At 41.5% G+C, this 26792-nt stretch overlaps 1 protein-coding gene across 6 annotated transcripts in view; it reads right to left on the reverse strand.

Annotated features, from left to right (window-relative positions):
- The window catches only part of glyctk (glycerate kinase), a 52006-nt gene extending 25459 nt beyond the window's left edge, over positions 1-26547 (reverse strand). Inside the window, exons 1-3 of one of the 6 annotated variants that reach the window (XM_072280783.1) lie at positions 25249-25436; positions 14860-14957; positions 1779-2209 (exon numbers count right to left, since the gene is read on the reverse strand). In XM_072280783.1, the coding sequence (XP_072136884.1) occupies positions 1779-2167 (389 nt within the window). In that variant the 5' untranslated portion in view covers positions 2168-2209; positions 14860-14957; positions 25249-25436. Of the gene's footprint in view, positions 1-1778; positions 2210-13548; positions 13649-14859; positions 14958-25157; positions 25217-25248; positions 25437-26496 lie in introns of those variants that run through there. The other 5 variants (XM_072280786.1, XM_072280781.1, XM_072280785.1 and 2 more) reach the window with 5 other exon arrangements.
- Positions 26548-26792: the final 245 nt, after the last annotated feature.

Consider the following 26792-nt stretch of genomic DNA (forward strand, 5'->3'; position numbering starts at 1 on the left):
ACAGGAACAAGTGCCTTTCAACCCTCCTTGGTACAAGGGTGGAGACAAAGTAGTGGCATCTGTTCCTCTACCACCTGTGATTAGGAAATGAAATTGGGAAAGCACTGGTCGATATTGGTGAAATCGGTTATAGCAGCTTGACTACATCAAACGTGGAAATCTTCCCACTTGAAATGAAATTCTAACACAAGTGCAGACGCAGGATAATCTGGAAAATTCTCTGAGTCATTCTTCATTATGTTGTACAAAGGTTGCAGATAAAACAGGGAATTAATTAATTTTGCTCCTGAACATACGTGTATTTAACTAATACCCTTTGAAAGTTACAACTAAATTCACTTTTGGCATCTTTTCAGGAATCTTGAATAAATTCCAAACCAAAATGACTTGCTGCATTGAAAGAAATTATCTTCTTCATAATTATGTAGTTTCCCTTCTTCTTGTTTGGTTAATTAGCAAAAGTTTAATGTGGCGGTTTTACTGTCTGTCAAATGTTTTATGGAGCATTTAAAGTAGATTTTTTTTGCATCAATTGCCTGATGGAAGTAGAGTTTCAATCCTGTGTTAAGCTGTACCTTAGTGACGCTCCCTTCAGACCCTTATTATCTGGCTTACACAACACAAATTTAGCATTGGTGTTAATCTAAAACAGTTTTCCACTAATGTCCTGGTGAATGATCTCAGCCCAAAATGTTAACTGTTTATTAATTCCATATTTGCTGCCTGACCTGCTGACCTCCTCCAGCATTTTGTGTGTGCTGCTTTGGATTTCCAGAATTTGTAGAATCAGTAGTGTTTTACAATTATGATGAATTTGAAGCAGCCTTATTCTTGGATTGCACGTCAGAACAAGGATAAGACGTTGTCAAGCTGGAGACTGTGCAGAAGAGATTTACAAGGATGCTGCCTGACTAGAGGGCTTAAATTATAGATTGAATTATAGGTTGGCCTTGCTGGATCTTTATTCCTTGGAGTGTAGGAGAATAAGATGGTGGGGCATAGTCTTATCCCCAGAGTTGAGGAGTCCAAAAGTAGAGGACACAGATACAAGAGGGGAAAGATTCAAAAGAGACCAGAAGAGGTAATTTCTTTACACAGAGGGTAATGAGCACCTGGAATTAGCTTCCAGAAGAAATGGGTCAGTTAAGTACAACTGTAACATTTAGAGGCATGTTTTGAATAGGCTTTGAAGGTTATGGACCAAGCATCACCAACTGCGTCTTGAAGGGATGATGCAAACACGAGGAAATCTGCAGATGCTGGAATTTCAAGCAACACACATAACAGTTGCTGGTGAACGCAGCAGGCCAGGCAGCATCTATAGGAAGAGGTATGGTCGACGTTTCGGGCCGAGACCCTTCGTCAGGACTAACTGAAAGAAGAGCTAGTAAGAGATTTCTAAGGGATAGTAAGGGATGATGTTGTGGTTGGCATACATCCATTGGGCTGAAGGGCCTATTTCTGCGTTGTATGACACTATGACAAGTCTGTCTTTGCACAATATCCCTTGCCTTTTATACTATTAATATCTCCTCAAACATGGAAATTTCCATTTTCTTATCTCCTCTGAGACTAGCTACAACAGCAGGATCAGAGATTAAATCCAGGAAAATCCTGCTTTACCGTGGCCCCATTTCACTGGATCAGAAATGTGCCAATTTAGCAAGCCCAAAACTGATAAATATTCAAGCTTCTGGTTTGGATTTATTGGGGAAGGCTCACTGGCACTTGTGGGTAGCAGAAAAAGAAAAACCACATGATAATTTCCTCTTTCCTACTCTTTTCCAGTCAGCTGAAGATCATTCTGAATCCCAAGAGGAACACTGATCACTCCTTTGACCAAATGGTCTCCAAGTATCTGTTCCACAGCAGCTGCCATTCCCATCACTGCCTTCCCAAATCCGGCAAGGTGGACATTTTTGTGGACTCGGAAAGACTGACGTTGTATCAGCAGCCTCTCTCCTTCCATGCTAACATTATCCTTGATTATATTTTGAGGCAGAACGGCATTGATTGCAGTCTGAAAGATCTCCAGGCCCTTCTGCTTAAGGGTCATTTCTCTGTTGGTTACAGAAGCGCACATTAGAAATCTCTTCGGTTGCCAGTTCTTACAAATGAATTGATGATTGCAACAAAGCCACAAGTATCTTCTAAATGAAGAGACCATTTTCTTTATTGTGGATCAATGATTTCTTGCAATGATTTCATCCTGCCAGGAAAAAAATGTGCATTAGTAACAATTCAATTCAGGATTAAACATAGATTACTTCCACTACATTTCACTGTGGAATCAAAGGTGTGGTTTATACCAGCAACACATACAAAATGCTGGAGGAACTCAGCAGGCCAGGCAGCATCAATGGAAGAGAGTACAGTTGACGCTTGGGCTGAGATCCTTCAGCAGGACTGGAGAATTTTCCCCAGAGTGCATCAATCTGTTATAGTACACTCAATTTAGGAAATATGCTTTATCAGAGAGAGAAGGTGACCTGATGTCTAGTATTAAAAATTCAGAAAATCTTCGCAGGTTTGTGCACAGGAATTTACATTTCACTGCTTCTGGAAGGCTTGTAAATACAGTGTAGGTATATAATCAGTGGCCACTTTATTAGGTACACCAGAACACCTGCTTGTAAATGTAAATATCTAATCAGCCAATCATGTGACAGCAACTCAATGCATAAAAGCACACAGATATAGTCAAAGAATTAAGTTGTTTTTCAGATCGAACATCAGAGTGGGGAGGAAAGGACTTTGACTGTTGGTGTCAGATGCCAAATGGGGTGGTTTGAATATTGAAACTTCTGACCTCCTTGGATTTTCACACACAACAGATTCTGCAGTTTACAGAGAATGGTGTGAAAACGAAGTACATCAAGGGAGTTCTGTGGACAGAAATGCCTTGTTAATGAGAGGTCAGAGGAGAATGGCTAGATTCATTAAAGCTGACAGGAAGGTGATAGTAACTCAAATAACCATGTGTTACAGTTGCTGAAGACCATAAACATACACTTAGTGGCTACTTTATTAGAGACGGGAGGTACCTGATAGAGTGACCACTGAGTGGAAGTGGCTAGTGTGCAAAATTGAACCATTTGGCTTTGGGAGTAATGTAGTGGCAAGGACTGAAGGTTGAACAACGATCAGTAATAAGTGGGTTTCTTTTGGGGTGCCAGTCAGTGACTAATGGGTTTCTGCAAGTATTAATGCTTGGGCCTTCGTTATTCACAATCAATGAATGGGGGGAACCAAATGTGCAAATAAGTTTGCTCATAGTGACAGTGCACGTAACCCAAGAGTATTGTTTTCAACTATTGAACATCTATTAAACCCAGCTCCATTAATGGAAAGATTGATGAAAGCATCTAAGGCTAAAAGAGAGAGTTTTGATACAGTTTTTACAGAAAAATGAATAGTACAAGATGTAATATAATACAGATATCAAGAATAAATCTTGTTGAACCTCATCAAGCTCAACACTGAACTAAACTCCTTTAGTAAAATAAGTTTATCTAAACTTCGAGAAATAATTACTCAACTAAAGCTGACCACTTGTGTCCTTGATCCTATTCCCACCGGCTTCTTTAAAGAAGTTTAACATGCACTGATTGACAGTGTACTCGACAGAGTTAATTACTCAGTACGTAGTTTCTGGCATTTTCCCAAATTCCTCAAAAACTGCAGTGGTTAAACCCCTGCTTAAGAAAAATAATCTAGATTCTTCTGTTTTGGACAATTTTGGACTTATTTCCAAACTGCCTTTTCTAAGTAAAAACTTAGAAAAAGTAGTTTTTTTGACAATTAAGTGACTACTTGAATAAAAATTCTGTTCTTAAGCATTATCAGTCAGGTGTTAGATCAAATCATAGTACAGAAACTGCACTATTTAAAGTAGTAAATGACTTATGGCTTAATACTAATGAGGGAACGTCAGTTCTTGTTCTCTTAAAATTGAGCACAGTGGTTGATACCAGTATGGGAACCAGTATGATAGAGCTGAGGATGAGCCATAGTCATAGTCATACTTTATTGATCCCGGGGGAACTTTGTTTTCGTTACAGTTGCACCATAAATAATTAAATAGTAACAAAACCATAAATAATTAAATAGTAATATATAAATTATGCCAGGGTGTCTGACCCTCCAAGGGAGGAGTTGTAAAGTTTGATGGCCACAGGCAGGAATGACTTCTTATGACGTTCTATGTTGCATCTCGGTGGAATTAGTCTCTGGCTGAATGTACTCCTGTACCCAACCAGTACATTATGTAGTGGATGGGACACATTGTCCAAGATGGCATGCAACTTGGACGGCATACCCTTTTCAGACACCACCGTCAGAGAGTCCAGTTCCATCCCTACAACAGAGCCATCAAGTTTACAAGTAAATGATGGGTGTAACATGAATGTAAGAAAGGCCAAGCCTATGATTGGGTACAAATGCAGACAGAGCAAAGAGTTAAATTGTACCACAGAGGCAAAATTTTAAAGGACGGAGAATGCAGGACTGAAGGTGCTGTATTTAAATGCGGGTAGCATTTGGAATAAGGTGGACGAAATAGTGGTGCAATTAGAGATTGACTTTGTGGAGCCGTGGCTGAAAGAAGGCCATAGTTGGGAGCTTAACATCAAAGGATATACCTTGTATCAAAAGGACAGGCAGGAAGGCATAGGCGATGGTGTGGTTCTGTTGGTAAGAGATGGAATTACATTTTTAGATAGAGGTAACATAGGGTCAGAGAATGTTGAATTTTTGTGGGTGGAGTTAAGAAACTGCAAGTTAAAAAAAACTATGGGAATCATATATGGGCCTCCAAATAGTAGCCAAGATGTGGGGTTGAGATTGCAAAGGGAGCTGGAAAAGGCATGTAATAAGGGTAACGTCACAATTGTAATGGGGGACTTGACTATGCAAAAGGATTGGGAAAATCAGGTCAAATCACAAGAGAAGGAACTTGTTGAGTGCCTACAAGATGGTTTTTTAGAGCAGCTTGTGCTTGAGCCAACTAGGGGCAAGACTATCTTAGATTGGGTGTTCTGTGATAATCCACATCTTATTAGAGAGCTTAATGTAAAGGAACCCTTTGGAGGCAGTGATCATAATATGACTGAATTCAAACTGCAATTAGAGAGAGAGTTGCATAACTCACATGTGTCAGTATTGCAATGGAATAAAGGAAGTTAGAGAGGCATAAGAGAGGAGCTTGCCCAGGAAAATACTGTGGGGACGACGGCAGAGCAGACATGGCTAAAGTTTCTCAGAACAGTTCATGAGGTGTAAGATAGTTATGTCCCACAGAAGAAGTAGTTCTCAAACGGCAGGGCTGGGCAACCATGGCTGACAAGGGAAGTTAAGGACTGCATAAAAGCTAAGGAAAGAGCATATGAGGTAGCAAAAGTGAGTGGGAAGTTGGATGATTAGGAAGCTTTTAAAATCCAACAAAAGGCAACTAAAAAGCTATAAAAATGGAAAAGATGAAATATGAGGGTAACCTAGCCAATAATATAAAGCAGGATACTGTAAGTTTTTCAGTTATATAAAGAATAAAAGGGAGGTGAAAATTGATATTGGACCACTGGAAAATGATGTTGGTGAGGTAGTAATGGGGAACAAAGAAATGGCAGGTGAACTTAATGACTACTTTGCATCAGCCTTCACTATGGAAGACGCTAGCAGTGTGCCAGTGGTCCATGAATGTCAGGGAGCAACAGTGCCATTGCTACTACAAAAGAAAAAGTGCCAGGCAAACTCACAAGGTCTAAAGGAGGACAAGTCACCTGGACCAGATGAACTACTTTCCTGAGTCCTGAGAGAGGTTGTTGAAGAGATGACAGATACATTGGTCACGATCTTTCAAGAATCACTTGATTCTGACATGGCCCTGGAGGTCTGGAAAATTGCAAATGTCACTCCACTCTTTAAGAAGGAGGAAGGCAAAAGATAGGAAATTATACGCCAGTTAGCCTAACCTCAGCGGTTGGGAAAGTGTTGGAGTCTATTGTTAAGGATGAGGTTTCAGGCTACTTGAAGACCAATGGTAAAATACATAAAGGTCAGCATGGTTTCAGTGAAGAGAAATCTTGCTGACAACCCTGGAAGTAACAAGCAGGGTGGAGAAAGGAGAGGCCGTGGATGTCAGTTACTTGGATTTTCAGAAGGCATTTGATAAAAGTGCCACACACGAGGCAGCTTAACAAGATAAAATCCTATAGTGTTACAGGAAAGATACTGGCATGGACAGCAGAATGGCTGACTGTCTGGAGGCAGCGAGTGGGAATAAAGGCAACCTTTTTTGGTTGTCTGCCAGTGATTAATGGTGCTCCTCAGGGGTCAGTATTGGGACTGCCATTTTTCACACTGATTTTCAATGATTTGGATAATGGAATTGATGACTTTTGTGGCAAAGTTCGCGGATGATATGAAGGTAGGTAGTGCTGAGGAAACAATGTGATTTCAACAGGACTTAGACAAATTAGAAGTACAGTGGCAGATGGAATACAGTGTTGGGAAATGTATGATAATGCATTTTGGTAAAAGGAAAAATAGTTCAGACTATTATCTAAATTGGGAGAAGGCTCAAACATCAAAGGTGCAGAGGGACCTAGGAGACCTTGTGCAAGACTTCCAGAAGGTTGAGTCTGTGGTAAAGAAGGCAAATTCAACGTTGGCATTTATTTCAAGGGGAATAGAATATAAAAGCAAGGAGATAATGCTGAGGCTTTATAAGATGCTAGTCAGGCCACACTTAGAGTATTGTCAACAGTTTTGTGCCCCATATCTCAGAAAGGATGTATTGTCATTGGAGAGAGGACAGAGGAGGTTCACAAGCATTATTCCAGGAATGAAGGAGTTAACAAATGAGGAGCATCTATATTACTTGGTGTACTCTATATTACATTGACTGTTCTATTTATTATAAATTATTATAAATTACTATGATTGCACATTGCACATTTAGATGGAGACGTGACATAAAGATTTTTATTCCTCATGTATGTGAAGGATTGAACATAGAACATAGAAAACCTACAGCACAATACAGGCCCTCTGGCCCACAAAGCTGTGCCAAACATGTCCTTACCTTAGAAATTACCTAGGGTTACCCATAGACCTCTATTTTTCTAAGCTCCATGTACCTATCCAAGAGTCTCTTAAAAGATCCTATTGTTTCCACCTCCACCACCGTCGCTGGCAGCCCACTCCACACACTCACCACTCTCTGCGTAAAAAACTTACCCCTGACATCTCCTCTGTATCTACTTCCAAGCACCTTAAAATTGTGCCCTCTCATGTTAGCTATTTCAGCCCTGGGGAAAAGCCTCTGACTATCCACACGATCAATGCCTCTCATCATCTCATACATCTCTATCAGGTGACCTCTCATCCTCTGTCGCTCCAAGGAGAAAAGGCCAAGTTCACTCAACCTATTCTCATAAGGTATGCTCCCCAATCCAGGTGACATCCTTGTAAATGTCCTCTGCACCCTTTCTATGGTTTCCACATTCTTCCTGTACTGAGGCGACCAGGATGTAAGAAATAAAGTCAATTCAATTCATTTGGCAACTGTCGTTCATTCTTTGGGGCACTTCTCCGCTTTCGTGGATGGTTGTGAAGAAATAGCATTTCAGGATGTAATATTGTATACATTAATCTGATATTAAATTGTACCTTTGAACCTTTGTACTCGCTGGAATTTAGAATAATGCAGGGGGATCTCATTGAAACCTACTGAATGTTGAAAGGACTAGACAGGATGGATATGGAGAGGATATTTCCTATGGCGGGGGGGGTAACCAGAACTAGAGGGCACAACCTCAAAATTGAGGGGCGGCCTTTTAGAACAGAGGTGAGGAGGAATTATTTTAGTGAGAGTAGTGAATCTGTGGAATGCTCAGCCACAGACTGTAATGAGGCCATGCCTGTGGGTATATTCAAAACATAAGTTGATCGTTTCCTGATCGTTCAGTGCATCTTGTTCAGTGAAGACTTTCCAGGCGCAGATCCATGGTCTCGCAAGACTAACGGATGCCTTTACTAATTGACTGAGCTAACTTTCAAATCACATATTAATCATATTACTGAGACCGATCTTTCATTTAAAGAACATTGCAGGAGTTCAACTTTTTATAACATCTCAAGATACAGAGAAATTGATAACATGATTTTGTTTTTAGCCAATTAGACTATTATATGCACTATTTTCAGGAGTGCCTTGGAGAGAAGTACAGTAAATCGCTGCAGCTTGGTCAAAGTGCAGTAGCAAGAACCTTAACCAAAAGGAAATCTGAGTGCATTGGTCTTAGCATTGTTACATTGGCTGCCCGAGCCCTTTAGGATCAACTTTAAAATAGTCTTAATTGTGTACAAAGCTCTGAATAATCTAGCTCCTTTGTATATACATAGAAACATAGAAAACCTACAGCACAATACAGGCCCTTCAGCCCACAATGCTGTGCTGAACAAGTACTTACTTTGTAAATTACCTAGGGTTACCCATAACCCTTTATTTTTCTAAGCTCCATGTACCTATCCAGGAGTCTCGGAAAAGACCCTATCGTATCTGCCTCCACCACCGTTGCCGGCAGCCCATTCCACACACTCACCACTCTCTGAGTAAAAAACTTACCCCTGACATATCCTCTGTACCTACTTCCAAGCAACTTAAAACTGTGCCCTCTCGTGTTAGCCATTACAACCCTGGGAAAAAACCTCTGACTATCAACACGATCAATGCCTGTCATCATTTTATACACCTCTATCAGGTCACCTCTCATCCTCCACCGCTCCAAGGAGAAAAGGTAGAGTTCACTCAACCTATTCTCATAAGGCATGCTCCCCAATCCAGGAAACATCTTGTAAATCTCCTCTGCACCCTTTTTATAGTTTCCACATTCTTCCTGTAGTGAAGGTGACCAGAACTGAGCGCACTATTCCAATTGGGGTTTGACCAGGGTCCTATATAGCTGTAACATTACTTCTCGGCTCTTGAACTCAGTCCCACGGTTGATGAAGGCCAATGCATCGCATGCCTTCTTAACTAGAGTCAACCTGCACAGCAGCTTTGAGTGTCCTATGGACTCGGACCCCAAGATCCCTCTGATCCTACACACTGCTAGAGTCTTAATATTAATACTATATTCTGCCATCATATTTGACCTACCAAAACGAATCACCTTACACTTATCTGGGTTGAACTCCATGTATATTTGAGAGTAAGGATACCCTTATATCGCTAATTGTAATCTTAGATCCTCAAATACATTTGCTTAGTGTTCCTAGAGCAAAGCATATAAGAACTAGTGATGTGGCCTTTTGTACTTATGTACCAAGAATCAGCTGGGATTCACCAGTACTGTGGAACGTTTCAGAACAAGGAAATGGCAGATAAACTGCATAGGTATATTGCATCAGTCTTCACTAAGGAAGACACTAGCAGTATGCCAGAAGTTCACAAAAGTGAGCGTGGTAGCTTTTACTATGGAGAAGGTGCTTGGGAAGATGAAAGGTCCAAAGGTAGATAAGTCACCAGGACAAGTTAGACTACACCCGAGTTATGAAGATTTAACTGAAGAGATTGTGGAGGCATTAGTAATGATCTTTTAAGAATCACTAGATTCTGGAGGACTGGAAAACTGCAAATGTCACTCCACCCTTCAGGAAGGGAAGAAAGCAGAAGAAAGGAAATTTTAGGCCAGTTAGTCTGACCTCAGTGATTGGGAAGGTGTTGGATTTGGTTCTTAAGGATGATGTTTTGGGGTATTTACAGGCACATAGTAACTTGGGCCAAAGTCAACATGGTTCCCTTAAGGGAAAACCTTGCCTGACGAATCTATTGGAATTCTTTGAGGAAATAAGTCGGATAAACAATGGGGGAGGGGTGGGGAAATGATGGATGTTGGTTACTTGGATTTTCAAAAGGCATTGACAAGGTGCCACACATGAGGCTACTGAGCAAGAAAAGAGCCCAGGGTTTTACAAGAAAGATATTAGCATGGATAGAACATTGGCTGATTGACAGGAAGTAAAGACTGAGAATAAAGGGACCTTTTTCTCACTGGCTGCCAGTGACTAGTGTGTTCCTCGGGGGGGGGGTGTTGGGAGCGCTTCTTTTTAAGTTATGCTAATGGATGGCAGAATTGATAGCTTTGTGCCCAATTTTGTGGATGATATGAAGATAGGTGGAGGGGCAGGTAGTGTTAAGAAAGCAGGGAGGCTACAGAAGGACATGGACAGATTAGGAGAATGGGCAAAGAATTCGCAGAAGGAATACAGTGTTGTGAATTGTTTGTTCATATACTTTGCTAGAAGGAATAAAATCAGAGACTATTTTCTAAATGGGGAGAAAAATCAAAAATCCAAGGTGCAAAGGGACTATGGAGCCCTCATGCAGGATTCCCTAACGTTAATTTTCAGGTTGAGTCGGTGATGAGGAAGGCAAGTGCAATATTAGCATACCCTTTGAGAGAACTAGAATATAAAAACAAGGATATAATGCTGAGGCTTTATAAGGAACTGATGGGATTCATTTGGAGTATTGTATCTAAGAAAGGATGTGCTGACATTGGAGAGGGTTAAAAGGAGGTTCACAAAAATTATTCCAGGAATGTAAGACTTATAATATGAGGAACATTTGATGCCTCTGGGCCTGTACTTGGTGTAATTTAGAAGAATGATGGGGGATCTCATTCAAACCCATCACATGTTGAAAAACCTAGGTAGAGTGGATGTGGATAGGATGTTTCCTATGGTGGGGAAAGAGCAACACCTCAAGATAGATGGATGTTCATTTAGAACACAGAAAAGGAGGAATTCCTTTCGCCAGAAGGTGGTGAATCTGTGCAGTCCATGCCACTGGGTGTATTTAAGGCAGAGGTTGATAAATTCTTGATAAGTCAGGGCATGAAAGGTCGTAACCTTACGGAGAAGGCAGGAGAATGGGGTTGACAGGGAAATGGATCAGCCTTGATCAAATGGCATTGAATACTCATTGGGCCAAATAGAAACATAGAAAACCTACAGCACAATGCTGTGCCGAACATGTACTTACTTTAGAAATTACCTGTGTTACCCATAGCTCTCTGTTTTTCTAAACTTTATATACCTATCCAGGAATCTCTTAAAAGACCCTTAAAATAGCTCAATTCTGCTCCAATGCCTGATGGTCTAAAACCTACTTATAGGATTACGTAATGTCTGTTGATGTTGATATTTATATAATTTGGTCTGGAAGATGTTGCCAGCAAACAACACCAAGGGGATCATCCTCTGGCTGGTTCATGAAAGTACTTCTTTCATGTCTTCTTTTTCTTTCAAATGTGGTTCTACTGCTGTTGGAACCTGTGATCTATGTTTTGTAGGTGTGTCATCTGGCTCGAGAGATATGGCACTTCTACTGTCTCCATGAATTAGAGCGAAGTGTGCGGCCTCAAGGCCAAGAAGCCTGGAGACGGGGCATGAGCCCAGGATTAACTCAATTTCTCGCTGATTAAGGCACCAAGGAAGACTGAAATCAGCGAGGCACGAGTGGAAAATGAGAGAGTATTCAACGCCATCCACCATATAACCATATAACAATTACAGTACGGAAACAGGCCATCTCGGCCCTTCTAGTCCGTGCCGAACTCTTACTCACACCTAGTCCCACTGACCTGTACTCAGCCCATAACCCTCTATATAGCTTTCCTGTCTATATAGCTCTCCAGTTTAACTTTAAACGACAACATCGAACCTGCCTGAACCACTTCTGCTGGAAGTTCGTTCCACACAGCTACCACTGTCTGAGTAAAGAAGTTCCCCCTCAAGTTACCCCTAAACTTTTGTCCTTTAACTCTCAACTTATGTCCTCATGTTTGAATCTTCCCCACTCTCAATGGAAAAAGCCTATCCATGTCAACTCTGTCTATCCCCCTCATAATTTTAAATACCCCTATCAAGTCCCCCCTCAACCTTCTACGTTCCAAAGAATAAAGACCCAACTTGTTCAACCTATCTCTGTAACTTAGGTGCTGAAACCCAGGTAACATTCTACTAAATCTTCTCTGTGCTCTCTCTATTTTGTTGACATCTTTCCTATAATTCGGTGACCAAAACTGTACACAATACTCCAAATTTGGCCTCACCAATGCCTTGTACAATTTCAACATTACATCCCAACTCCTTTGCTCAATGCTCTGATTTATAAAGGCCAGCATACCAAAAGCTTTCTTCACCACCCTATCCACATGGGATTCCACCTTCAGGGAACTATGCACCATTATTCCTACTGCATTCTTCAATGCCCTACTATTTACCATGTATGTCCTATTTTGATTAGTACTACCAAAATGTAGCACCTCACATTTATCAGCATTAAGCTCCATCTGCCAACTTTCAGCCCACTCTTCTAACTTGCCTAAACCTCTCTGCAAGCTTTGAAAACCTACTTCATTATCCACAACTCCACCTATCTTAGTATCATCTGCATACTTACTCATCCAATTTACCAACCCATTATCCAGATCATTAATGTATATGACAAATAACATTCCCTGAGGCACACCACTAGTCACTGGCCTCCAATCTGACAAACAGTTATCCACCACTACTCTCTGGCATTGCCCATCCAGCCACTGCTGAATCCATTTTACTACTTCAGCTTCTCGTTTGCTGCCGTCAGAGGAAGGTGGCTGCATGAGATGTTTTCTCTCTCGCTCCCTCCCTCTCTGCATCTGACATAAGGTCCCTGTGTTTGAATGGTCTCTGTCAGAGGATGGAGCCAGAGCTCTGGGTCCTGGGCAAGGTTTAATCGACATGGTTTGTTGATTGAACTCTCCAGTTCAAATTATGATGTGTTTCTGGTCGCTCCTTTTTTCATTGCTATTTGGGGCAACTTTGAAGCGGGGTGGCCTGCAGATAACGAGCACTGAGCTGAACTGAATATGCTTTTGATTTTGTGTTTCTATATTCTGTGTTTTTTGCTCGTTTTTTTGTTTTCATTTGCATTATTTTTCTGCATCTGAGGGAACTTAATGTTTTTCTTTGAACAGGTTCCATCATTTTTCTTTCTATGTTTCGTGGCTGTCTGGGAAGACAAATCTCATACTTAGATAATAAATGTACTTTGAATCTCTGACTTTGATCTATCGGATTACATTTTATTCTATATAATGTTTGTCTTTACTTATGATTTTTAATTTTCTCATTTTTATGACCATATTGGTTTATCTTTACAATCTATGTAAAGCACTTTAAATCTGCATCTTAATGTATGAAAGCTGCTATAAAATTAAAGTTATTATCATTATTATAACCTAAAACTGAATGGGATTGTTAGTTGTGAGAAAGAAGCAGAGATTTGAAAGTAACTTATACAAATTGAAGGAGGAAATATATGGAAAATATAACAATTTGGATAACTATGAAAAACAGGACAGTTTTAATTAAATGGTAAAAAGTGGGAAATTTTGATGTACAGTTTAAGTGGGTTGGGGTGTTCTTGTAAACCAGTCACAAAGCAAGCATGCAAAAGCAGCGACTGGTTAAGATGGCAAATGATGGGGAAGCCCATACCTGAAGTAATTTGTACAGTTTCTGGCTTCTTACCCAAGAAAATAAACTTGACACAGAAAGTGCAATCAATGTTGACGTTGAGCGATATGATTGATTGGACCTGCATTCAAGAGTATAGAATAACAAGAGAAAATCTCATTAAAAATGTACAAAATTCTGACAGAGCTCAGGAGGAGTCTGAGGGGGCCGAGGTTACAGTCTCAGAGGAGAAACTTTTCTCTTTCAGAAGACAGTGAACTTGTCTGATTCACAAGGCTTTGGAAGCCAAGTTACTCAATATATTTTGGATGTAGACAGATCACTTGACACAAATATACCAAGAAGTATGTGGAAAGTCTGAAAATAGAGTAACACACATAAAAGTTGCTGGTGAACGCAGCAGGCCAGGCAACATCTCTAGGAAAAGGTACAGTTGACGTTTTGGGCCGAGACCCTTCGTCAGGACTAACTGAAAGAAGAGATAGTAAGAGATTTGAAAGTGGGAGTGGGAGGGGGAGATCCAAAATAATAGGAGAAGACAGGAGGGGATGGGATGGAGCCAAGAGCTGGACAGTTGATTGGCAAAAGGGATATGAGAGGATCATGGGACAGGAGGCCTAGGGAGAAAAAGGAGAAAGAGAAAAAGAATGTGTGTATATAAATAAATAAATAACGGATGGGGTACGAGGGGGAGGTGGGGCATTAACGGAAGTTTGAGAAGTCAATGTTCATGTCATCAGGTTGGAGGCTACTCAGACGGAATATAAGTTGTTGTTCCTCCAACCTGAGTGTGGCTTCATCTTTACAGTAGATAGACATATCAGAATGGGAATGGGACGTGGAATTAAAACGTGTGGCCACTGGGAGATCCTGCTTTCTCTGGCGGACAGAGCGTAGGTGTTCAGCGAAACGATCTCCCAGTCTATGTCGGGTCTCGCCAATATACAGAAGGCCGCATCGGGAGTACCGGACGCAATATATCACCCCAGCCGACTCATAGGTGAAGTGTCACCTCACCTGGAAGGACTGTCTGGGGCCCTGAATGGTAGTGAGGGAGGAAGTGTACGGGCATGTGTAGCCCTTGTTCCACTTACAAGGATAAGTGCCAGAAGGGAGATTGGTGGGGAGGGATGGGGGAGGATGAATGGACAAGGGAGTCACGTAGGGAGCGATCCCTGTGGAAAGCAGAGAGGTGGGGAGGGAAAGATGTGCTTAGTGGTGGGTCTTCTATCATTTCGGATCTCCCCCTCCCCTTCCCACGTTAAAATCTCTTACTAGCTCTTCTTTCAGTTAGTCCTGACAAAGGGTCTCGGCCCAAAACGTCGACTGTACCTCTTCCTAGAGATGTTGCCTGGCCTGCTGCGTTCACCAGCAACTTTTATGTGTGTTGCTTGAAATTCCAGCATCTGCAGATTTCCTCGTGTTTGCATCTGAAAATAGAGTATTTGGGAAAGAAGATGAATCATGACTGTGTGGCTAGGTATAGCTCAACTACTATCTATAAATTTGTTGATGGCACAACCATTGTTGGCAGAATTTCAAATGGTGATGGAAGTACGTACAGGAAGGAGACATACCAGTTAGTTGAGTGGTGTCACAGCAATAACCTTGCACTCTCTCACAGTGGTGTCTGAAAAGAGGATGCTGTCTAAGTTGCATGCCATCTTGGTCAATGTCTCCCATCGACTACATACTGTACTGGGTGGACACAGGAGTACATTCAGCCAGAGACTCATTCCACCGAGATGCAGCACAGAGCGTCATAGGAAGTCATTCCTGCCTGTGGCCATCAAACTTTACAACTCCTCCCTTGGAGGGTCAGACACCCTGAGCCAATAGGCTGGTCCTGGACTTATTTCATAACTTACTGGCATAATTTACATATTACTATTTAACTACTTATGGTTTTATTACTATTTATTATTTATGGTGCAACTGTAACAAAAACCAATTTCCCCCAGGATCAATAAAGTATGACTATGACTATGACTATGACTCAATGTCAGCAAGACCAAAGAGCTGATGGTAGACTTCAGAAAGGGCAAGATGAGGGAACACAAACCAATCCTCAGAGGGATCAGGAGTTGAGAGTGAACTATTTCAAGTTCCTGGGTGTCAATATCTCTGAGGACCTAAATTGGATGCAACATATTGATGTAGCTATAAAGAGGGCAAGACAGCAGCTATATTTCACTAGGAGTTTGGGGAGATTTGGCTTATCAACTAAAATACTCAAAAACTTCAACAAATATAAGACCATAAGACATAGGAACAGAAGTAGGCCATTCATCCCATCGAGTCTGCTCCACCACTCCATTATGGCTGATCCCAGATCCCACTCAACCCCATACACCTGCCTTCTTACCATTTCCTTGATGCCCTGACTGATCAGGAAATGATCAACTTCTGCCTTAAATTAACACATGGACTTTGCCTCCACTGAAGTCTGTGGCAGAGCATTCCACAGATCCACCACTACTTAGCTCTGTTCTAAAGGGTCACCCCTCTATTTGAGGCTGGGCCCTCTAGTGCTGGATACCATCCCTCCCCACCCACCCTCTCTACATCCACCCTATCTGGTCCTGTCAACATTCGGTAGGTTTCAATGATACCCCTGCATTCTTCTAAATTCCAGTGAGTACAGGCCCAAAGCTGCCAAATGCTCCTCATATGTTAACCCCTTCATTCCCGGTATCATCTTCGTGAACCTCCTCTGGATTGTATCCAATGACTACACATCCGTTCTAAGATATGGGGCCCAAAACATTTCCCAGCACTGTTTTGCATCTGCCACTTTTTGCCCTTTCTCCCAATTTGTCCAAGTCCTGCTGTAATCTCATTGCTTCCTCACACTACCTACCCCTCCACCTAACTTCACCTCATCCGCAAACTTTTATTCCTACTCACTGCCTCCCGCTTGTCAGCCATTCTGCTATCCATGCCAGCAACTTTCCTGTAATGCCATACGATTTTATCTCATTAAGCAGTCTCACGTTTGGCACCTTAACAAACTCCTTCTGAAAATCCAAGTAAATGACATCCACTGCCTTTTGTTGGATTTTAAAAGCTTCCCGATCATCCAACTTCCCACTCATTTTTTCTATCTTATATGCCCTTTCCTTGGCTTGTATGCAATCTTCATCAGCCACTGTCACCTTCTCCTGCCATTTGAGAACATCATCCTCTGTGGGACATATCTATCCGGTGTCTTGTGAACTATTCCCAGAAATTGCTCTGTCGCCATCCCTGCCAGTATTCTCCTCCAACTCACCTAGCCAAGCTCCTCTCTCATGCCTCTGTAATTCCCTTTATTCAATTCTGATAAGGATACATATGAGTTATGCCCCTCTCTCTCAATTTGTAGTTTCAATTCAATCATGTTAAGATCACTGTCTATTAAGGGTTCCTTTACATTAAGCTCCCTAATAAGATCTGGGTTATTACACAACATCTAATCTAAGATAGCCTTTCTCCAAGAAGACTCAAGCACAAGCTGCTATAAAAAGCCATCTCCAGGTGTTCAACAAATTCCCTCCCTTGCAATCCGACACCAACCTGATTTTCCGCACATCTTTCATATTCAAGATTTCCATTACAAATGTACCATGGAAAACATTCTGTATTCTGACTGGCTGCATCACTGTCTGGTATGGTGGGGGTGGGGAGAGAGATGATTAGTGAAAAAAAACATAGAAAATAGGTGGAGTAGGCCATTCGGCCCTTCGAGCCTGCACCGCCATTTATTATGATCATGGCTGATCATCCAACTCAGAACCCCGCCTCAGCCTTCCCTCCATACCCCCTGACCCCCGTAGCCACAAGGGCCATATCTAACTCCCTCTTAAATATAGCCAATGAAGTGGCCTCAACTGTTTCCTGTGGCAGAGAATTCCACAGATTCACCACTCTCTGTGTGAAGAAGTTTTTCCTAATCTCGGTCCTAAAAGGCTTCCCCTTTATCCTCAAACTGTGACCCCTTGTTCTGGACTTCCCCATCATCGGGAACAATCTTCCTGCATCTAGCCTGTCCAATCCCTTTAGGATTTTATACGTTTCAATCAGATCCCCCCTCAATCTTCTAAATTCCAACGAGTACAAGCCCAGTTCATCCAGTCTTTCTTCATATGAAAGTCCTGCCATCCCAGGAATCAATCTGGTGAACCTTCTTTGTACTCCCTCTATGGCAAGGATGTCTTTCCTCAGATTAGGCGACCAAAACTGCACACAATACTCCAGGTGTGGTCTCACCAAGGCCCTGTACAACTGCAGTAGTACCTCCCTGCTCCTGTACTCGAATCCTCTCGCTATAAATGCCAGCATACCATTCGCCTTTTTCACCGCCTGCTCTACCTGCATGCCCACTTTCAATGACTGGTGTATAATGACACCCAGGTCTCGTTGCACCTCCCCTTTTCCTAATCGGCCACCATTCAGATAATAATCTGTTTTCCTATTTTTGCCACCAAAGTGGATAACTTCACATCTATCCACGTTAAATTGCATCTGCCATGAATTTGCCCACTCACCCAACCTATCCCAGTCACTCTGCATCCTCTTAGCATCCTCCTCACAGCTAACACTGCCACCCAGCTTCGTGTCATCCACAAACTTGGAGATGCTGCATTTAATTCCCTCATCCAAGTCATTAATATATATTGTAAACAACTGGGGTCCCAACACTGAGCCTTGCGGTACCCCACTAGTCACCGCCTGCCATTCTGAAAAGGTCTCGTTTATTCCCACTCTTTGCTTCCTGTCTGCTAACCAATTCTCCATCCACATCAATACCTTATCCCCAATACCGTGTGCTTTAAGTTTGCACACTAATCTCCTGTGTGGGACCTTGTCAAAAGCCTTTTGAAAATCCAAATATACCACATCCACTGGTTCTCCCCTATCCACTCTACTAGTTACATCCTCAAAAAATTCTATGAGATTCGTCAGACATGATTTTCCTTTCACAAATCCATGCTGACTTTGTCCGATGATTTCACCGCTTTCCAAATGTGCTGTTATCACATCTTTGATAACTGACTCCAGCAGTTTCCCCACCACCGACGTTAGGCTAACCGGTCTATAATTCCCCGGTTTCTCTCTCCCTCCTTTTTTAAAAAGTGGGGTTACATTAGCCACCCTCCAATCCTCAGGAACTAGTCCAGAATCTAATGAGTTTTGAAAAATTATCACTAATGCATCCACTATTTCTTGGATGCAGACCATCTGGCCCTGGGGATTTATCTGCCTTCAATCCCTTCAATTTACCTAACACCACTTCCCTACTAACATGTATTTCGCTCAGTTCCTCCATCTCACTGGACCCTCTGTCCCCTACTATTTCTGGAAGATTATTTATGTCCTCCTTAGTGAAGACAGAACCAAAGTAATTATTCAATTGGTCTGCCATGTCCTTGCTCCCCATAATCAATTCACCTGTTTCTGTCTGTAGGGGACCTACATTTGTCTTTACCAGTCTTTTCCTTTTTACATATCTATAAAAGCTTTTACAGTCAGTTTTTATGTTCCCTGCCAGTTTTCTCTCATAATCTTTTTTCCCCTTCCTAATTAAGCCCTTTGTCCTCCTCTGCTGAACTCTGAATTTCTCCCAGTCCTCAGGTGAGCCACTTTCTCTGGTTAATTTGTACGCTTCTTCTTTGGAATTGATACTATCCCTAATTTCTCGTCAGTCACGGGTGCGCTACCTTCCTTGATTTATTCTTTTGCCAAACTGGAATGAACAATTGTTGTAGTTCATCCATGCAACCTTTAAATGCTTGCCATTGCATATCCACCGTCAATCCTTTAAGTGTCATTTGCCAGTCTATCTTAGCTAATTCACGTCTCATACCTTCAAAGTTACCCCTCTTTAAGTTCAGAACCTTTGTTTCTGAATTAACTATGTGAGATCCATCATGTGGACTAGCCTCCGCAGTATCCAAGACATCTTCAAGGAACGGTGCATTAAGAAGGCAGTGTCCATCATTAATGTCCCCTACCACCTAGGACATGGCTTCTTCTCATTGTTACCGTCAGGAAGGAGGTACAGAAGCCTGAAGGCACACATTCAGCAATTCAGGAACAGCTTCTTCACTGCTGTCATCTGATTTCTAAATGGACATTGCCTTCAGGAACACTACCTCAGTACTTCTTATATTTGTTTTCCCCTACTTATTTTAACTAAACTATTTAATAGACATATATAAACTTAATGTAACTTAGTTTTTTCTCCATATTTATCATGTATTTTATTATATCGCTGCCATAAAATTAACAAATTTCATGACATATGCCTGTGATTTTAAACTTGATTCTGGTTATTCTGATGATTGTACAGAATGGTGGAACCAAATAGTCCACTTCTATTCACCTGTTCATTCTGAAGGAGCACCTAAAGCAAATTTAGCTTTTTAAGTTAATAAAAGAAACTAAATGAATGAAAAAATGAAAGATGCTAAAATTTGAAATAAAAAAACAGGGACAGCTGGAAACACTCAGAAGATCATGCAGTGGAAGGAAGAACTGAAGTCATATAAACACAAGAGATCCTGCAGATGCTGGAAATCCAGAATAGAACAACACACACAAAATGCTGGTAGAACTCAGACCATGATCAAAGGTCTCAGCCCAAAATGTCGACTGCATTTTCCTCTTCATAAATGTTACCTGACCTCCAGCATTTTGTGTGTGTTAATATGTCAGGCTGAAGACAAAGGATTCTTGACTCTCTTCCCACAAATACTGTCTCACTTGCTGAAGTTTGCTAGCATTTTCTGATTAAAGATAATATTCTGACTTTATTTCCAAGGTTAAATTTATAGTTAGATCATAAGACACAAGAGCAGAACCAGGCCACTCCATCATGGCTGATGTATCCCTCAGCCCTATTCTCCAGCCTTCTCCCCATATCCTTTGGCACCCTTAAAACTAAGAACCTATCAACCTCCACTATAAATATACCCAATAACTGGCCTTCACAGCTGTCCATGGCAATGAATTCCACAGATTCGCCACCCTCTGGCTAAAGAAATTCTGGTCACTTAAACAAATATTTCATTAGAATGAATATTCGATAATCTTTCATGAGGCAATCCATCAGGGTCAAGGCTGACTTGTTTCCACTGCAGTTCACTGTGCTCTCAGATGATTTTTATGATGCATCTGCAGAAATTCCCACAGGTGGAGTTTGACAAAGTGGACAAATGGGGTTGGTTGTGACATGCACTCAGTTACCAGTTTATTAGGTACACTGGACACCTATTTGTTAATGCAGATATCTAATCAGCCAATCATGTGGCAGCAACTCGTTACTGAAGAGCTTCAGTTGTTGTTCAGACCAAATGTCAGAATGGAGAACAAATTTTTTTTATTTATCTTATTTAGTGATACAGCACGGAATAGATCCTTCCAGCGTTATGAGCCATGCCACACCAGTAACCCCTGACAAAACCCAGTAGATCTTTGGACTGTGGGACGAAACTGGGGAAAATCCACTTATTCCACATATAGACTCCTTACAGATGGTACTGCAATTGGACTCCGAAATGCCCTGATCTGTAATAGCATTATGCTAACTGCTATGCTACCTTGGTACCCAATATGATCTAAGTGACTTCGACTGTGGAATGATTGTTGGTATCAGATGGAGTGGTTTGAATGCCTCAGAAACTGCTAATCTCCTGGGATTTTCACAAACAACTGTCTCTGGAGTTTACAGAGAATGGTGTGAAAAACAAAAAAAAGACATCCAGTGAGGGGAAGTCTGTGAGCGAAAATACCTTCATAGAGGTTAGAGGAGAATGGTCAGACTAGTTCAAACTGACAGGAAAGCAACAATAACTGAAATAACCACACATCACACCAGTGGTGTGCAGGGTATTTCTGAATGAACAGATGGAACCTTGAAGTCGATGGGCTACAGCAGCAGAAGACCACACTGGGTTCTTCATCTCCTTAAGTCTATCATTTCTATGGGGTCATAGGCAACCGACTGCAGCTCACTTAGAGTCCTCTATCCTGGGCCAGTCTTTCAAGTTGTCCCCAGGTGTAGCCCATCTTGCATCTTCTAGGTAAGTATCTTCCCAACCCCAGTGTTGAGGTATTTGGAGCTTCTTTTGGCATTTCTGTAGCACAGGGTTTTTACAGGAGGGTTGCTAGCCCCATGCCCCATGCCCCATGCCCCATGCCCAACCCTTCTTCTTTCGCAGCTGGGCTTGGAACCATCCACGGCAGAGTTGAGTTCCTCTCCTGTACTTTTATAGTAGGCGAGAAATATGTCTTACAAGGACACCAAGTAGAATGATTCTGCACACTGGACTTTAAAAGGATGAAAGGTGACTTGATTGAAATTTGTGAGTATTTGGAGAAAGTTTGCTTTTACAGGCTGAAGAAGCTAGAGGTAGAGGACAGGTTGGGGGACGGATATGGTCAGAGAATAAGCCATTTATTACAGAGGATTGTAAATCATTGACATTCTGAATATCAGAGGGCCATGTATACTCATCTGCAAAATATACTAAAATTATATTGAAGTATTTTTGAACTCTTTGGGAATGAAAGAGTGAAATGGTAATTTCTGTGTGGGTACTGAACTGAAGTGCACTGAACAGGTCCATAATTCATTGAAAGTGGTGTCACAGGGCTGTAAGGAGTGTTTTGGCACATTGGCCTTCATAAATCAAAGTACTGAGTACAGGAGGTGGGACATTATGTTGAAGCTGTATAAGACATTGGTGAGGCCTCATTTGGAGTATTGTGTGCAGTTTTGGTCACCAACCTACAGGAAAGATGTAAATAAGGTTGAAAGAGTACAGAGAAAAATTTACAATGATGTTGCAGGGACTTGAGGACCTGAGATACAAGGAAAGATTGAATAGGTTAGGACTTTATTCCTTGGAATATAGAAGACTGAAGGAGATTTGATAGAGGTATACAAAATTATTAGGGGTATAGACAAGGAAAACGAGAGGAGGCTTTTTCCACAGAGGTTAGGTGGGACTACAACTTGGATTAGGGGTGAAAGGTGAAAAGTTTAAGGGAAACATGAGGGGAAACTTCTTCACTCAGAGGGTAGTGAGACTGTGGAACAAGCTGCCAGCACAAGTGGTGCATGTGATTTCAATCTCAAAGTTTAAGAGAAATTTGGATAAGTACATAGATGGTATTGGTATGGAGGGCTGTGGACCAGGTGCAGGTTGATGGGACTAGATAGTTTAAACTGTTTGGCACAGACTAGGTGGGCTGAATGACCTGAGCAAATATAAAGAAGGTAAAAGAATAAATAAACTCTAATGCTAATGCTATCCACTCCAATCTTGGCCACTGTTCAAAAAGGCGAACTGTTGCAAGTCGACACCTTACGTAATCAAACAGCAAACCTGAGTGAGCAAAGTCTTCTCACGCTTCAGATCCTTTATTGGCCGCTGCTCAAAATTATCCTTGAATACCTTTCATAGTAGCCTTAAACTCAGTGCAGGATCAGTATCAGGTCCAAAGTACTACTGTTGGAGGCATGAGGAGAAAATTGGAAGGAGGGGGTGTGAGAAAAATGAAAACTTTCAATCTTATCCATCTTCCTTCATTTCACCTACAACTGCAAGATAGAAAAAGGATTCTACAAGATTGATAGCAAACCAGATAACATTGAGGCAATGAGTAAAAGCTTGGTTAAAATGTTTTAAAGACCGTGGTTAAAGCAACTAAGAGAGAACAAGGAGCATCTAAAGATAGCACAACCAATGAGAGAAATAATTAAACTGAGGAGACAGGAGATAATCTTGTGATATTAAATGAATTTACACTCAAAGAAACAAGATCATGCATGGAAGGGCTTTGAAAACAGAGTTATAATTTATTTTTAAAATTCAAATTTAAAATGCTGACGATCAACTAAAATCCTTCTTAACAACATGCTTCCAATTATTTAATGCATTATTTAACAATGACGTAAAGTCAAATATGATTAAACAGTGTTCTAGTTACAAAGTAACTGAGTTTGTATCTCCAGCCGAGGTCAATTCTAAACCAACTGTTAATGATTGATGAAAAAATCGGTCACCAGCTGAATTTTGAAAAACAGGTTGAGATTTCAAGTTGTCCACATAGTTAGAACGAAAAACTATATATTAACGGACTGAGACAAGAAATTCTTCAGATAACACACAAAATACTGGAGGAACTCAGCAAGCCAGACAGCATCAATGGAAAAGAGTAAACAGTCGACGTTTTGGGCCGAGACCCTTCAACAGAGCTCATTAATACACAGCCCCTCCCTGCCCCCCCCCTCATTTTAGAAAACATAGACACTTAGAAACATAGAAAACATACAGCACAAGACAGGCCCTTCGGCCCACAAAGCTGTGCCGAACAATTCCCTACCTTAGAACTACCTCGGCTTTACCCATAGCCCTCTATTTTTCTAAGCTCCATGTACCCATCCAGGAATCTCTTAAAAGACCCTATCGTTTCCGCCTCCACCACGGCCGCTGGCAGCCTATTCCACACACTCACCACTCTCTGCGTAAAAAACTTACCCTTGATATCTCCTCTGTACCTCCTTCCAAGCACCTTAAAACTAAGCCCTCTCGTGCTAGCCATTTCAGCCCTGGGGAAAAGCCTCTGACTATCCACACGATCAATGCCTCTCTTTATCTTGAACACCTCTATCAAGTCACCTCTCATCCTCCATCGCTCCAAGGAGAAAAGGCCAAGTTCACTCAACTTATTCTCATAACACATGCTCCTCAATCCAGGCAACATCTTTGTAAGTCTCCTCTGCACCCTTTCTATGGTTTCCACGTCTTTCCTATAGTGAGGTGACCAGAATTGAGCACAGTACTCCAAGTGGGGTCTGACCAGGGTCCTATATAGCTGCAACATTACCTCTCAGCTCTTAAATTCAATCCCACAATTTACCATATGCCTTCTTAATCACAGAGTCAACCTCGCGCATAGCAGCTTTGAGTGTCCTATGCACTTGGACCCCAAGATCCCTTTGACCCTCCACATCCCAAGAGTCTTACCAATACTATATTCTGCCATCATATTTGACCTACCAAAATGAACCACTTCACACTTGTCTGGGTTGAACTCCATCTGCCACTTCTCAGTCCAGTTTTGCATCCTATCAATGTCCTGTTGTAACCTCTGACAGCCCTCCACACTATCCACAACACCCCCAACCTTTTTGTCATCAGCAAATTTACTAACCCATCCCTCCACTTCCTCATCCAGGTCATTTATAAAAATCACAAAGAGTCGGGGTCCCAGAACAGATCCCTGAGGCACACAACTGGTGACCAACCTCCATGCAGAATATGACCCATCTACAACCACTCTTTGCCTTCTGTGAGCAAGCCAGTTCTGGATCCACAAAGCAATGTCCCCTCGGATCCCATGCCTCCTTACATTCTCAATAACCCTTGCATGGGGTACCTTATCAAATCCCTTGCTGAAATCCATATACACTACATCTACTGCTCTTCCTTCATCAATGTGTTTAGTCACAGCCTCAAAAAATTCAATCAGGCTAAGGCACGAGCTGCCCTTGACAAAGCCATGCTGACTATTCCTCATCATATTATACCTCTCCAAATGTTCATAAATCCTGCTTCTCAGGATCTTCTCCATCAACTTACCAACCATTGAAGTAAGACTCACTGGTCAATAATTTTGATTCCTTCCTAATCTTTGCTAAAAGACATCAACATGGTGAGAGCCGAGAGTTACCTCGTTAGGTCAATAATTTCAGTTTTCTCCGGGAAATGGCTTGTCGTTCTTGCTGTGAGATCGGACAACGGGTTAAATACGGTAACGACGCGCAAGCTCTTGGTTCTGCTCGCTTAGCTTCCTCGCAGGAAAAGCAGAGCGGTCAGAGAGGTACAACTGCAACCATACAAGGCAGCAAGCAACTCCGCGGCCAGTCCAATAGCATTGTGGGCAGTTACCAGTCCAATCTCTTCCTCTTTCCTTAACTCTTTCTATCCTGTTCCTTCTCGAAGTGGCGTTTTCATTAGGCTATATTATTTAACTGTTTTAGATAATGTTCATCCACTCAAATTGGAGAGGGAGCTCGAACGTACTTATAGTATAGCCATAAGTAGAAAATTAGAAAGAAAGATACACCGGTAGGTTGAACAGATGTACAGTAGAAGATGGCTGTTGTCATTTCGGCAGAAACCATTGTGCTGACATCTGCTTCTATCAAATTAATCGTACACTGGGTGCCTAATCATTTAGAAAGTAATATATAATATTGCAGATTCACACTAGGTTTATGAAAGAGAAATCTTGTTTGATCGAATTCTTGGAGTTTTTTTGAGAATATATTCAGTCAATAAAGGGATCTAGTTTTTGAGAGATAGAGCAGATACAGCCTTTCGGCAACGAGTCCACGTAGCCGAATTACACCATTGTGACCAATTAACCAGGCTCTTCAGAATTTGGGAGGATCAGGAGCACTCCCTCTTATTACTAGTTGAGTACCCCTTATTCAAAATACTCGGGCCGGAAGTGTTTCAGATCTTGGACTATATAATGAGATAGTTTGGGATTGCCATGATTTCTGACTCTGAATTTGTGCTACCGGTCAGCAGTCTTTGTCTTACACTTGTTCATCAAATATATGTACTTAACAATAAAAATTATTACATAGCATTAACATAATTTGTGCAGGGTAACAAAAGCAGCACACCAGCGTCGGGAGAATACCTGAATCAGCTGTTGAACAACAAACAACGGCAAGCTTTCAGTCTCCACCTACGATGCCGTGTTTTGATTAAAAGGTTATAGTACACTGTATTTGTATTTTACTTTTTTAAGTTTTCTGTGAGGATAAAAATCAATCAGCATTGTAGATATGTTCTGGTATTAGATTTTCATCGACGACGACCTTCGCAAACTTATCAACGCTTTATCTTTTAAAAAAAAATGCCATTCCTTAAATTTCTGCAACCAGCCTGCTGAATATTCATTTACCTTCAATTTTCATCGTGATATAGATCTTTGCTTCTTTTCATGCCAGTAAGCGGCATACGTTCACTCCAATGCTGATTAATGCAGTCTTTCAATACACATTCGAAATTTTAATTTTTTGCTTTATGCAGCGTTTTTTCTATTTTTCATTAACTCTGTTTATTATATATGTGAGGTTATTTCTCAGAACTGTCTGTAATGTGCAGAGACCTGTGCATCGCCTGGTGACCTTCCCAACGCCTTATGGAATTTCCCATTTGTGTTGTCATGTCAGTGCTCGAAAAAACTCAGATTTCGGA

This window comes from Mobula birostris, chromosome 16 (genome assembly GCF_030028105.1).
Source record: "Mobula birostris isolate sMobBir1 chromosome 16, sMobBir1.hap1, whole genome shotgun sequence".
In the NCBI taxonomy this organism is placed as follows: Eukaryota; Metazoa; Chordata; class Chondrichthyes; order Myliobatiformes; family Myliobatidae; genus Mobula; species Mobula birostris.